We start from the raw sequence: 13,754 nt of genomic DNA, 5'->3' as shown, positions 1-13,754 counted from the left end.
TGGCTATACGTGGGCCTTTAAACACCTTTTAAGTTTCATGGCGACAAGAAAGTCTATTAATGTGCTATTTTATTTAATTACCTCAAATTCTCTTGCAGTTATAAATAATTCCTCCTCTTTTTATTACTCTTCAAAGTAATAAATGACCTGGATTTCCCCACCCTCTAATTTTTTACAAGCTGTTTAGCCAGTTTTCAATATTACAGCTCTATGGTGTCAAAAAAATATCGCATTCTTCATTTTGTATAATATATTATCAGTGGTTGTTATTATACACAGTTCCTCCATTTATAACAAAAAAGTGTATTTATTATAAATGGCATATTCTAAAATATTTGGATAGAATGGTTAAGACCATGGGTTTTGAAGTCATTCTTCCATCCAGAAAAGTATATGTTGATCAGCTCTGCTCTTTGCCATCTACTGTGCAATGTGATGGAGATACACAGATGGGCAATAACAGACAAACTCGATGCTGTGGTGAAGTTTACCAAGTGAAGAGTACACACACATTAATCAGCCCACCAGAGATATAAATGCATAACTGCAAACTGCAGTAAGTCCTAGGGAGGGATAATAGGAGTTGCTCTAAGAACTCCTTTTGGGATGTCTGACCTATTCCATGGGGTCAAAGGGACTTCTCTAAGACAGCTGAGATATGAAGGAAAATTATCAAGCTCATTAGGGAGAGGAAGGTTAAAAAGAACATTCCAGTCAAAAATAATAATAAAGGTCCCAGGGTGGAAGACATCGCGATATGTTGAAGGAAGGGAAATTGGCATGTGGTAAGAATAGAAAGCCAGGCAGGGATCAGATCACAGAGTCTTAGAGGTCATTTTAAGGCATATGAACTAGACCATAAGGGCAATGAGAAGCCATTGACTCAAAAAACCTCGGTTTGAATTCCAGCTCTGCTCCTTTTCAGCTATATAACTTTGGGTTGTCATTTAATCTTTCCTAAACCTCAGTTTCCTCACATATAAAATTATATAAAAAAAAGTCCAATCTCATAGAGGATTTATATGGTGAAATACAGAGTAGGATTCATATATATATATATATATAATATATTATATATTACTATCTCAAGTCACTTTTGATCTCAGAGCTTTCTCTTAGTCCTTCTCAGTCAGCTTAAGAGACAAGTCAACTGTAAAATCAGTTCAGAAACAAAATCATCATATATTTGAAGATCTACCAAACGAGTAAGGGCAGAAGCACGGTCGTGACATAGCTACCTACTGGATTTCCATGGCCATCCTCAATTTTGACATCTCTAAAACTGGACTAATTTCTACTCCTCTGGAAATCTACATGCCCCTCCCACCATTTTCCTATCTCAGTAAATGGTATAATCAACGCTTCAATCACATAAACTGGCAACTTGGCAGACAGCCTGAACCTCTCCTTCCTCAGTCCTACAACTAATTACTTGAAAGTCCTACAGACTGTTCCCGCAACAGGTCTGATGAATCCCTCCCCCCTCTCCTGCCACTCTTGGCTAATTCAGGTCCTCAATCTCTTACTAGGCAATTACAATCACCTTATAATAGAACTCTCCAGCTCACAGATTGCACCTCAAATTCACCTTTCCATTAGCTTTATAAAACAAAGATCAAGTTCTTCTGCTTATAAAGCCCGAACAGCTGCCCCTTGTGGCTCCTCCCCAACTCTCATTTCCTCTTCCTGCAACTCTCTCCTTGAGAATAAAGTTTAAACTCTTCAGCAGGGCACACAGGCCCTCTTCAGTCACCCTTTGACTTATCTCTTCAACCTGTTTCCTGCCAGCTCCTTCCCACACACATTCTTAATGCAGATGACAAAAAAACCTGTTTGCACATGTCCAATATTCACTATGTGCCTCTCCAAAGCCTCCATGTCTTTGCCCAGTTTCTTCTGCCTGCAATGCTATCCTGCCTCAGCCTTTCCAAACCCGTGGGTAGAACAACCTTATCCTGAAAGAACCAGCTCAAATATCAGCTAGAGTGCGAAGATGTTCTCCCAGTGCCCTCCTTCCCCAGTCAGGGCTCTTGTACAGACTTCACAGAGCAGTTTCTACTGTTTCCTATTTTTACCCACCTGTCTCACTCCTCCAGAGGACAAAACCACTACTTACAGCCCCATCAAACAGCAGAGTACCAGGCCCCATCGTGAAGCCTAATACATATCAGATGAACAAATGAGAAAAAAAATAAAGGGAGATGATTTCAACTTGCTAAATAAGCTATTAGAGAACTTTAGCAAAATTAGGAGATGCTTTAAGAATAATGAAGCTTTCTATCGCTGGAAGTTTTCCAGTAGAGAGACGTTTGCTGAATTACAAGATCAAAGATTTACATATCAGGTCAGAAGCTGGCTTAAGTGTTCTCAATTTGAGGTGCAATCTGTGAGTGTGGCTTAAGTGTTCTCAAAAGTCCTTTGAACTACAAACCTTGTGTCCTACTTGGCACTCCTGTATTTTTCACAGCAGTTACCCAAGCAGGGTAGCTGTGCACAGAACATTACTCAAAATAAATTATATCAACCCAAAGCCTTATTTTATAGTAAACAAGCAAATCTGAGAATAAATTGCTTTGTATTATGACATTATTTCCATCCACATTAAATGTCTAAGAACTGTTTCATTCTCAAAGAGTGATTTTATTCACTAGGGTTGAGAAAATAATAACAGTAACAACAGACATAGTGCGATCTATAGCAAGAAACTAAGCTAGAATGAGATGAGGTCACCTTCACAACTAATCCTGATGTGTTAAATCTAGAAAAACAAATTATGGGAGTAACTCAGGACTCTTTACTAATCATAGTATTTTCTACTAATTTTCCAGATTAAAATAAAAGAATTTTTCAACTCTTTCATGATGATTAAATTACTAGGAACACTGTAGTTACCATATGTAACTAGGCTTACAGCTCCTTGCATTTTCTCCCACATTGCAAAATATTATTTGTAATTCAAGGAAATATTTAGTAAATAACACAAATATTACCTTAAAGAGATATATTTAATATACTACTTAGCAGAACATTTGCCACATTCTGTCTTGCAAAACATTTAGAAAACGCTAGCTCTCAATAAATAGTTGAAATTTTTTGTGTAGGAGAGACAGTTTGGTTCTGCTTGAATCTAATTATGTAAAAACAAGCACTGAATCAAATTGTTTTCTAAATCAGAATTTTATGTGTACCCACATTCCCTAAATTTATTATGAAATGTATAGTTACAGTTTCTACCAAATAGTAAAGTCACAGTGAAAAAACAGATTTTTAAATCCTTTCACTGTCACTGCCATAAAATAAGATATAGTCTCATATAAGGTGACAGTGACACCAATCATTTCTGTTCCAGGCTGACAGATGTCTAAAACCACCTACTTGAACTTTTCCTTTTATGTGAGATCATTAGGAAGGAGCAGAATACAAAAGAGAGACAGGGAACTTAGTTACAGTTCTGACTCTGCAGAGAACTTGGAGAAGTAATACAATTGCTCTGAATCTCTGTTTGCTCATCTTAAAAATGGAGAAAATGGACTAGATGCTTTTTAAATTCCCTTTTTTCTCAAAAAAATAATTCAAGTTATTTATCGAAATATAAAGGCAAATCAATTCTTGATTATTTGGAGGCTACCAGCCTGATGCCAGTACTTCCCAGTAATGTGTCTATTTCATGTCTGCCTCCCTCTGCCTTTTGGTCAGTTGGTACCAAACATTTTCCCTTCTACCAGGGGATGAGCAGCAGACGGAGAGCAAAGAGGTAGCACTATTCAAGAATGCTGTGGGGGGAAACCGCGCTGTAAATGATAGATGAAATGAGTTCCAGAGGTTACTTGTGCATATCATTTAAGCATCAACATCTATTAATTGGAGCTGAATAAATCAATAGTACCCTGGAGTTGCTTTGACTAACAGTTTTTACAGATCATCATGCTGCTCTGTAGATAGGGAGACCATACATCCTGCTCTGTTCAGGCTTTAAGCCTCTGTTGTCCTGGCATAATTATTAGCAGGAACACCCCCTTCCTTTTACTCTCAAAATTGTCCTGGTTTCCATAAGAAGTTATTTGATCACCCTACAGAGATGGTAGGTAAAAGAAGGGTAAAATGCTTCATTCTGCAATGCAACCCAGATTGGGATTATTCTCGGAAGGGACAAATGAGTGAGGGGCTACTGCCCCAGTCTGCAGCGGGGCTGTGCTCCATGCTCCAAAGAATCCTCCCTGCCCTTCTCCTCAAAAGACATTCCTTAAGAAGCATGCAGTTTGCCCATAATTGCCCTGCTGAGCCACACTATAAAAAAAAAAAAAAAAAGTATCAGCTTTTCCCCTGAGACTAAAGTTTATTTTTAAAAAGCACTAATATTTGTTAGAGGGCTCTCCACTATTCCTTAGGAAGAGTTGAAGAAAACTGGAAGCCTGTCATAATGTCAAGATAGGGGCATTAATTTAGAAGGTAGTATTTGAATGCTACTATATATAAATGCTGTAGGAATGCAAATGTCCACTCACCAAGAATCCCTTTAGGGTATGAATGGGTCAAACACCTGAGGCTCACTACAGATGGCCAGAGGGAAAAAAACAGATCATTGCTTCTCTTTGTTTTTTCTACCTTTCATATATTCCAAAAGCATAAACTACATCTCCTATTCACTTTCTAGGCTTTCTTTTATATGTTTCTTTTTGTATTTCATCAAGGTAGTTCCTCTCTATTGCTATTATCTTTAGTAATGGTAAGTGAAAAACAATGGCTCTTATCTACTAATGAGAAATGGGAGGTGAAAACTATAAATGTGATATTATACTTTTAGAAAACAATAAACATATTTGATGAACATTAAGTTTTCACCAATTTCAAGAATTTCCAAAGAGAACCATATTTGTCCATATTTGTAATAGCAGAAAATATCATTGACATTCATATCATAAATCCACAGAATTTGTCTTTAAAATGGAGGAAAGGCCTGGCTAGTGTGGCTCAGTAGTTGAGTGTCTATCCATGCACCAGGAGGTCCCCAGTTGGGGCACATGCCGGGGTTTTGGGCTCGATCCCCAGCAGCGGGGGGGGGAGAAGGGGGCAGTGTGCAGGAGGCAGCCCATTGATGTTGATATTTCTCATTGATGTTTCTAAATTTCTCTCCCTCTCCCTCTCTCTAGGATCAATAAAAACATTTTTTTTTTTTTAAAGAAGCATTCCTTTAAAAAAATGGAGGAAAGCTTTCATTTATTTAAATAATATGCCATCTTAATAGTAAAAGTGGGATAAATTTAAAGATAATCCAGTTCCTTGCTCCATCGTGGCCAGAATGGGAATCATGGTCTCAAAAGAGTTGTAGGGGTAGTTTAATCACGTGCACTGTGTCCCACGTACCCTTTCCAATTACAAACACACCACACACATGACAAACCTACAAGGTCCAGTATCTGTCTGTCAAACCCAGTACACCTGTAGGGGCATCATGCTCCTAAGGAGGAAGAGTCACTCCACAGATGGCAAATCAAAGTGTCTGGATACATAGCAATGTGAATGCAGTACATCTGCAGTCTGAAATGTGCTGGGGATTGTCTCCTCTTAAACATGTCTATGCCTCACACCTCCAAAAATTAAATACTTATGATATACTTTTTTACTAAAAAAAAAATAAAAAAATCACTATGTGTGATTTTCAACTCCTAGAACAGCAAAACAAAATTGTATGCAGGTCTCAGTGTTTTCCCAATTAAGATTTACTTCTCTTTTCTCTAAAACCCTTGTGGGGTTGTGGGGCAGAGAAGGCAAGAGGGTTCCAGTATAGCAGACATAGGCTGGAAAAAGTCTATTTAAAATGCCGAGTGAAGAGCACAAAACTACAGCTCTTGATCTCACAGGTAATGAAGACAGGTTTCTCAATCTTACAAAACTAGAGCAAGAACAATTGCCCAGTCCATTCGCAGGATGTCAAGGCTGGTTTAAGAAGTGGGATTCATATGTCACACTGGTTTGTTCTGCTTCTAATTCCAATGACAACAAAAAGCAAGGACAAAAGCCTTGCTCCTCAAGATGTCGTACTCAGACCTGTAGCATCAGAATCACAAAGGAACTTTTTAGAAGTGCTGACTCTCAGGCCCAACCCCACACATACTCAATCAGAATCTGCATTTTAACATGCACGAAACCCAGGTGACTCCTCCGCACATGGAGGTTTGAGAAGCACTGTTCTAGAGGCCATGGAGTGAGCAGCAGACAGCTAATCCCTTCCTACTGAGGATGTTTACTTCTTTGCTGCAAATAAATTCCCCACTGTTTCCAGAAGTACATCTCTGCTGGCACTTGGAGAAAAAAATGGACTTTGTATCCCTGTTCTGTTATTGACTAGCAAGTTACTGAACTCTGAGTAACTTCCCTTTGCAAAAACAAACAAACAAGCAAAAACTAGTTTCCATGGGTGTTATGAGAATTAGATGAGAGTGTAGTGTAAGGATGGCCAGGCATGTGTCCAGCACAAGGCAGAAAACCGCTTCTACTTCAGTAGCAGTAGGAAACCAAGGATCAGCAAACACTGCTTTAACATTGAAAGAATAATGCCAGTTTCCCCAAAGCTAGCATATACATTTCATACAATTCCAATAAAACTCCCACAGTTATTTTTAATTGTATACCACAATCTTAAAGTCAATATGGAAAAAGAAATTACAAGAAAGGCAGGTGCTTCAAAAGAACAGAACATAAGAGAATGCATTAAATTCTACAGAAAAATTATATTAAAAACACAAAAAATTTTGTTTTTTATGCAGCAACAGATTACACAAATGAAATCAACAAACAATAGCACAAACCTAAATCTAAATATAAAATATTTAAGTAATATAAATTATGAATAAAGTGATATATAAATAATGCTATGCTCACTGTTAGTAGAGGAAATAAAAAATCAAGTAACAATGAGATAACACTTTAAACCAGTGATTTTCAACCGGTGTGCTGCAAGAATGCTTAAAACATGAAATACCTTACTATTTAGTCAAGGGCACTGATCTCTTTTCCCTTATATTGTCAATTTTTAAAAATGACAACAGCCAACACAACAATGCCATCCCGTGTGAATGAATCAAAATTATACCGATTTTTTGGTCAGATTGGCAAAAATTATATTTTTTGGTGTGCCACGGGATTTTAGTAATTAGTTTGTGTGCCATGAGATGAAAAAGGTTGAAAATCACTGCTTTAAACCTTTCAGACTGGTAAAAATTAAAAAGCGCCATAATACCATAAAGATGGCAACAAATATTTGTGTACATATAATGGGATGTAGTGGTGCTCTCCTTTCTAGGGGCTAGATTCCCAGGACAGGATTGCTGCCTCTAAGGAATGTAATAGTGATAACACTAGTAGCAGTGTTAAATTAATCACAATAATAACAATTGCCACCATTACTACTGCAAGGGTTCCTTTGACTCAACAATCCACCTCCTGGTAATCTACTTATAGGAGATCACTACTGTAGTAGTAGTATTAGCAGTAACAACTCCAAGTACTACTACTACTGCTACATAGATGTACTTAAGTGCCACTGTTCAAGCACTTTACATATAGTAACTCTGATCCTCACAACAACTCTAAAAAACAGAAAATATCACTCCTATTTTACAGTCTAGGAAACTGAGGCCTAGCAAATAAATGTGCCTAGCAAACATAAGAACTTATTTAAAAGTTAACTCTTTTGCTGCTGTTGTAACATATCCTCTGACAGCAATTCTACTTCTGCAATTCTAACCCAAATTTAAAAAAAAAATTTAATAAAAAATATTGTGAATGTACATCTGAATGTTCATGAACATTGGTACGAGTAAATATATCTTTGTATGAAATAAAAACAGAGAAGGACCCACACTAGGCAGTTCATATGGATTATTTCGTTGGAGGGAAAGTGATTTGGGGGGAGAAGAGGAGAGCTGGAGAAAGGAGGAAGCAATCTCAATAGTCAAAACACACACAAAGTGAGAATGCTGAAGTACAGAATAAAAACAAAAAAATAATATTTCACACTCTTTGAGGACACAAAGAGTTCTGGAGGAATTTAAGGAATAGGTATTTTCAAGCAAACTTCATTACTCAAAAGAGCAATAGTTTTGTTAAATGATTTGCCCCTCCCCCTGATGTAATACAAATTATTAAGAAAATTTCCAAAGCATTATTCTTTGTTCAACAAAAAGATCATAGTAATTCCAAGGTTCAGAACCCATAACACTCCATGTAAAGGCACTGTCTAGAGGAAAGAAAGCTGAGGTCTTCTCCTGGCATTGTCATCTTTGGGCTATTTGAACCTTTCGCCAGTTAATAACCTACACTTACATTTTCTCATGCACAAAGTAAGAAAGTTCAATCAGGTCATCTTCAAATATCTTTTTAGATATAAAAGTGTGATGATTCTATTATTTAAAAGCATAAAGCAAAAATCTAGCAAATAGGAGTTATAATTATTAACTTTTTAAAGAAAAAATGTTCAAAATCTTAATACCTTATAGCTAAGCAGGTAATTTAATGAACCACTTAAAACTATACATTTTTAGAACTAAAAACTGCAATAAGATCAATTAGTAATTTTACATTTTCAAGTGGTGAATTTAACTACTCAATGCTTTAATTTCCATGTTGAGGGGGAAAAAGCGGCCAGTTTAGCTATCATTCAGGTTACTCACTGAAGTAAGGCTTAATTTCTCATTTTAAAATGGAGCCATCCATATAGAACAGTTCAACCAAAATGTCATCCTCTAGAGACCACATGTAATAGTCAATGACAGCCAGTCAGCCAAATAAATAAATTACACATTACAATTTCTAACAGAAAAATTTTAATGTTATTAACAGAATACAAAATTGTCAAAAAAATTACCTGCTTAAGCATGACAATTTCCTAAAGCAAGAGTCAAAGTTTTAATTTTTATATTCTCCTCAAGAGTTTTATAAATAATAGTGTGAATATTAATAACACTAAATAAAAATTTATGCCTGGGTGCAAAGCATAAAAAGTCACTAGCTCATGGGGTATAAAGATTTCCATGAGCTTGTTAAATTTAATGTATTTTATTTCCTTAAATGGTTATGGGATTTTCCAAAAGCATAGACAAAATTCCTTAAAACTGCCAACTTAGGAACAGTTACATGAAAAGTACCTTTTCAGACTGATTGGAATCTTCTAGAAAAATACACCAAGTCTTTTGAACAAAGTAAGATTGGCTTGCCACAACCAGGTTTTTGAGACTAGGATGACGTAGGGAAGCAATTTATGTCTTGCACAGTTATCTGAAATTCCTGAAAACAAGCAGTTCCCTAAGTAGTAGGTCATAATTTTCTTATCTACAAGCACAGGCACGTGCATTTATTTATATCCCCAGATTAACTTCAAGTCTAATTTTACTGCCACTTAGTATCCAGGGGTGGATTTCTTTTTTGAAATGGAACTTGAGCTAGATCAAAGCCATTTTAAGGTCAAAATTTACTTCTCTGAAAAACAAAGGGTGTGATCCCATGTAATTAATTAATGCTTAGCCATGCCCTTTGGCGCATTCCGTGGTGGCAGGAGGAAGGAACCCTGTCCAGCCGTCCCCACCTGTTGGTGCGGTGGAACTGACTGACTTACCCAAAAGAGCAGATTGAGGGCGTAGAGCAGGCAGCGCAGGCACTTGACGGAATCTTCTCTGGCCATTGTGACCCCCGGAAGGGAGAAGCTCCATTCTTTCACCACATCCTACCACCAAGGGCAAGACGGCGGCGATCTGCAGGGGCGGGGAGGAACAGGGGACTGGCACCGCGCTCCACACCCCCTGCCCACCCCTCCTCCGCCAGCCCTCAGCGGGGTCCGGAGTTTGGTTCATTTGAGACACCGCTTCACTGAAAATCATTTGTTATAGTTATAATATCCTACCCCCCCCCCCAAAGTTCTAAACCGCCTTCAGATAACACCTGCTGAGAAGAGAACTGTCTCCCCAGATGAATGAAGGCGCACAGTAACCTCCCGTTCTCAGGGGACACGCGGCGGCGTCTTCTGCATTCTGACGAGACGCTCTTTAAAACCTCCCTCAATCCACGCCCCTCCTTGGGGACAGCTCCGCTCTAAACCAAACTAGCCCCTGGGACATCCCAGGCGTCGCCGGCGAGTCCGAGTGTCCCTCTCATTAGGACAGTTCCTGGGCCCCCCAACTCGGCAGCCCCGACCCCATCCCGCAGCTCGAGCGGGAACGCGCGGCACCGAAGGGGGCGCAGCGCGGAGGTGGGATTCCGCCCCGCGACTAGAGTTTCTTTGGGAGAACGTGAGAAATGAAGTTTCGGCCCCCGAATGATGGATTAGCCGGGGGCGGGGGCGGGGGCGGGGAGGGGCGCAGGGGAATTAGGGCCCGCGCAGCTGTGCAGGCACCGGTTTAGTCACTCACGTCCCCTCCCCCGGCCCGGCCGCCGCCGCGACCCCGCGCTCCCAGCCGCCGAAGGAGCACAAAGCCGCGCGGTGACCCGCCCGCCACCGCGTCCGCGCGCCCCCGGCAGGGCGCCAGGGGAAGCGCAGGCGGCGGGGCGCGCAGAGGCAGCCTCTAAGTAGTTTAGCACACAGCGCCCGGGGCAGCGCCGGCGGGCTGGCGGGACAGCGGGCAGGAAAGACGGGAGACGTGCGGCCACTCACCGTCTGCGTTTGGCCCCGCTCCGCACTCCCGCCCGAGAACTGTCGGGGACGCACTGAGGGGGCTCATCAGGGCAAGGACGCTCCTCCCGCAGAGCCGAAGGGCTGCATTGGCTCAAGCTGGAGACGCTTCCTTCGCTTCCTCTCCCCCCGCCGCCGCCGTCGCTGCCTCCTGGGAAAAAGAAAAAAAAAAAAAGAGTCCTGGGCAGCAGTTGCTGGAAAGTCTCTGCTAAGCCACCTCCCAGCACCGCTGTCCCTCCCAAGTTCTCGCCAAGTCCCGACGAGGCTGCGGCGGCGGCCAGGGCTAGCGGCACGAACCCTCGGCGCATGCTCGGGCCGCTGCCGCGGGGCCGGAGCCTAGTGGGTGTTTCTTGTCCAGTCACCGGAGCGAGCCCCTGCGGGGACGCCTCACCTCTGCAGGACGCCGTCCAGGGGGAGAGAAAGCCGGGGGACTCTGGGGAAGGCCACGCGGAGAACCCCTTTAAAATGGTGGTGCCGGAGGAGGGGAGGCTCGGTTATAACCATAGGGAAACAGGCTTTTATTATATGAAAATATTTGTGTTTGAGAAGGGGGGTGAAGGAGTGGACCAACCCAATTCCTGCAATGAGAAACCAGTTTTCACAACCTTTCGAGAACCACCTCCTGTGATTTGTCACTAACTTGGTGCCCTGTGATCCTTTTTATTGCTTTGTTGCCCTCCCTGATTAAACACACACACACCACACACAGTTCTTCCCTACTTCCATAATGCACTAATAGCATTTACGGAAGGAAACACTAGACTAAACGTGTCCAGGTCTGACATCTATCATAGGAAGAAAATATTTTTAACTCTTTCACAGGTAATCCAAAATTTTCTCCTAATAAGATTGAGTTTTAAGTGGGTGATTTACCTTGAATTCTGTACATAGTAATGAGACTTTGAATTTCTTTTTAAGCTAGACATTCAGGAAGTATTAAAATACTAATAGGAGTCTATCTTTTTCAAAAAGTTTTTTTTTTGGAAGTAAGAAGTTTCACACTTAAAAATCACTCCATCAGATCTCCATATAAAATTTTGATGTTTTATGCCTCAAGAGAGTCCACACTCCTATAATTATTTGTGTGCACATTGTGTGGCAAATAAATCTACACTAACAAGTCTGAATTCCCTAAAATAAAAGCAACATTTTTTTAGAGAGAATTATTATGAGTTTATTTGAGCCAAACTGACAACAATTTCCAGGAAGCAAAGTCTCAACGAATTAAGAAAATGCTCCAGAAAATAGGAGTTATACTGCTTATTTTATCGTATTTTATTTTATTATAGTTTACATGCACTATTGCTTTGTACTAGTTTCAGGTGTACAGCACAGTGGTCAGACAATCACACTTCACAAAGTGCCCCCCCATATTTCTAGGACCCACTTGGCAACATACATAGTTATTACAATATTATATGTATTTGTTTTACTCTGACTGACTTATTACACTTAGCACAATACCCTCTAGGGCCATCCATGCTATTGCAAATGGTAAGATTTTTGTTCTTTTTTATGGCTGAGTAATATTCCTTTGTACAGATGTACTACCACTTTTTTAGCCACTTGTCTGTTGATGGCATTTGGGTTGTTTCTACATCTTGGCTATTGTAAATAACACTGCAATGAACATAGGGGTGTATATATTTTTTCAAATTAGTGTTTCAGTTTTCTTTGGATATATACTCAGAAGTAGAATTGCTGGGTCATAAGGCAGTTTCATTTTTAATGTTTTGAGAACATGGCATACTGCTTCCATAGTGACTTCACCAATTTGCATTTCTACCAATAGTACACAAGGATTCTCTTCTCTTTACATCTTCACCAACACTTGTTTGTTGATTTATTGATGATAGCCATTGTGACAGGTGTGAGGTGATATATCTTTGAAGTTTTAATTTGCATTTCTCTGGTGATTAGTGATGTTGAGCATCTTTTTGTGTGTCTATCAGCCATCTGTATGTCCTCTTTGGAGAAGCATCTATCCTGGTCATCTGGCCATTTTTAAATTGGATTGTTTGCTTTTTGGTGTTGAGTTGTATGACTTCCTTATAAATTCTGGAAATTAACCCCCTATCGGATATATCATTAGCAAATATATTCTCCCATTCAGTAGGTTGTCTTTTTGTTTTGCAAGCAACATATTTGAGAAAACCTAATAATGGGAGTCCTCCTTACATTGCTGTAAGGGGGGAAAAATAGAATCCTGTGTTTGTCATTGCCTGTCTACGGTCAGTTTCTTCATGAACAAAATGACAGTGAGGCAGACACTCACTTGGGTAGAAGTAAAATTAAGACTACAAGAGAACCAATGTTCTGGGTTAGAGTTAGGACAATTTTTGGAAAGCAAATCACTAAGCTGAATGTAAGGCAGCAAGCCCAAAAGAGCTCAAAGACAGCCATCCACACAAAACACCAAGAAAAGTATCCAGTCATCCATCAGATGACTCTAACTATGACAGCAAAGTATCTTCTAGAAACATGGAGAAGAGCAAAGAAACCTACTTTTACCCAGTATCAGTTTATGCTCAAATTAGAGAACTGCTGAGATAACCCACCATCTGAATGCTGTTGGCACCACACATTCCTCTGAGAGATAGAAATGTCCCCTCATCAGCAGTCTATGACTACCATCAAAACTGACAAAAAGAGCACAAAAAACTTCCATGTCACTAAACAGAGGTCCTTTTTCTATTTCTGGAATGCAGTCAAGTGCCTTTCCATAATTCATACATTTCAAGGGCCCTAGAATAATACAATTTTAGAGGAAGGTGCTTTGGAAGTATGGATGTCCCCCCCTTTTTAGTAAATATGGAATCATAGAAAGTTAAAGGAGTTGCTCAACATTATATATCTCTAGTTAAATCAGATTCCAAACTAAAATTCAGAATCATACTCTCTAACAGTACGTGAGTTCCATGATTCTCAAAATTGCTGTATATTAGAATCATTTGGAAGTTTAGAAAAAATTCTAACACTTAAGCCATACCCCACACCAGTTAAACCAGAGTCTCTGCAGATGTGGTCTAGACATCCAGATTTTTCAAAGTTCCCAAGTTAATTCTAATCTGCAGCAAAGGTTGAAAATCAC

The 13,754-nt window shown here is 39.9% G+C and overlaps 1 protein-coding gene across 5 annotated transcripts in view; it reads right to left on the bottom strand.

Moving 5' to 3' along the window:
- The window catches only part of TSPAN12 (tetraspanin 12), a 58,865-nt gene extending 47,675 nt beyond the window's left edge, over positions 1-11,190 (bottom strand). Inside the window, exons 1-3 of one of the 5 annotated variants that reach the window (XM_081147896.1) lie at positions 11,055-11,190; positions 10,646-10,814; positions 9,614-9,749 (exon numbers count right to left, since the gene is read on the bottom strand). In XM_081147896.1, coding sequence (XP_081004022.1) covers positions 9,614-9,679 — 66 coding nt within the window. In that variant the 5' untranslated portion in view covers positions 9,680-9,749; positions 10,646-10,814; positions 11,055-11,190. Of the gene's footprint in view, positions 1-9,613; positions 9,750-9,936; positions 10,498-10,645; positions 10,815-11,054 lie in introns of those variants that run through there. The other 4 variants (XM_081147899.1, XM_081147900.1, XM_081147898.1 and 1 more) reach the window with 4 other exon arrangements.
- Between the last annotated feature and the right edge of the window lie 2,564 nt (positions 11,191-13,754).

Source organism: Miniopterus schreibersii (genome assembly GCF_964146895.1).
Source record: "Miniopterus schreibersii genome assembly, chromosome: 9".
Lineage (NCBI taxonomy): Eukaryota > Metazoa > Chordata > Mammalia > Chiroptera > Miniopteridae > Miniopterus > Miniopterus schreibersii.
This window is presented reverse-complemented; position numbering and strand designations above follow the sequence as displayed.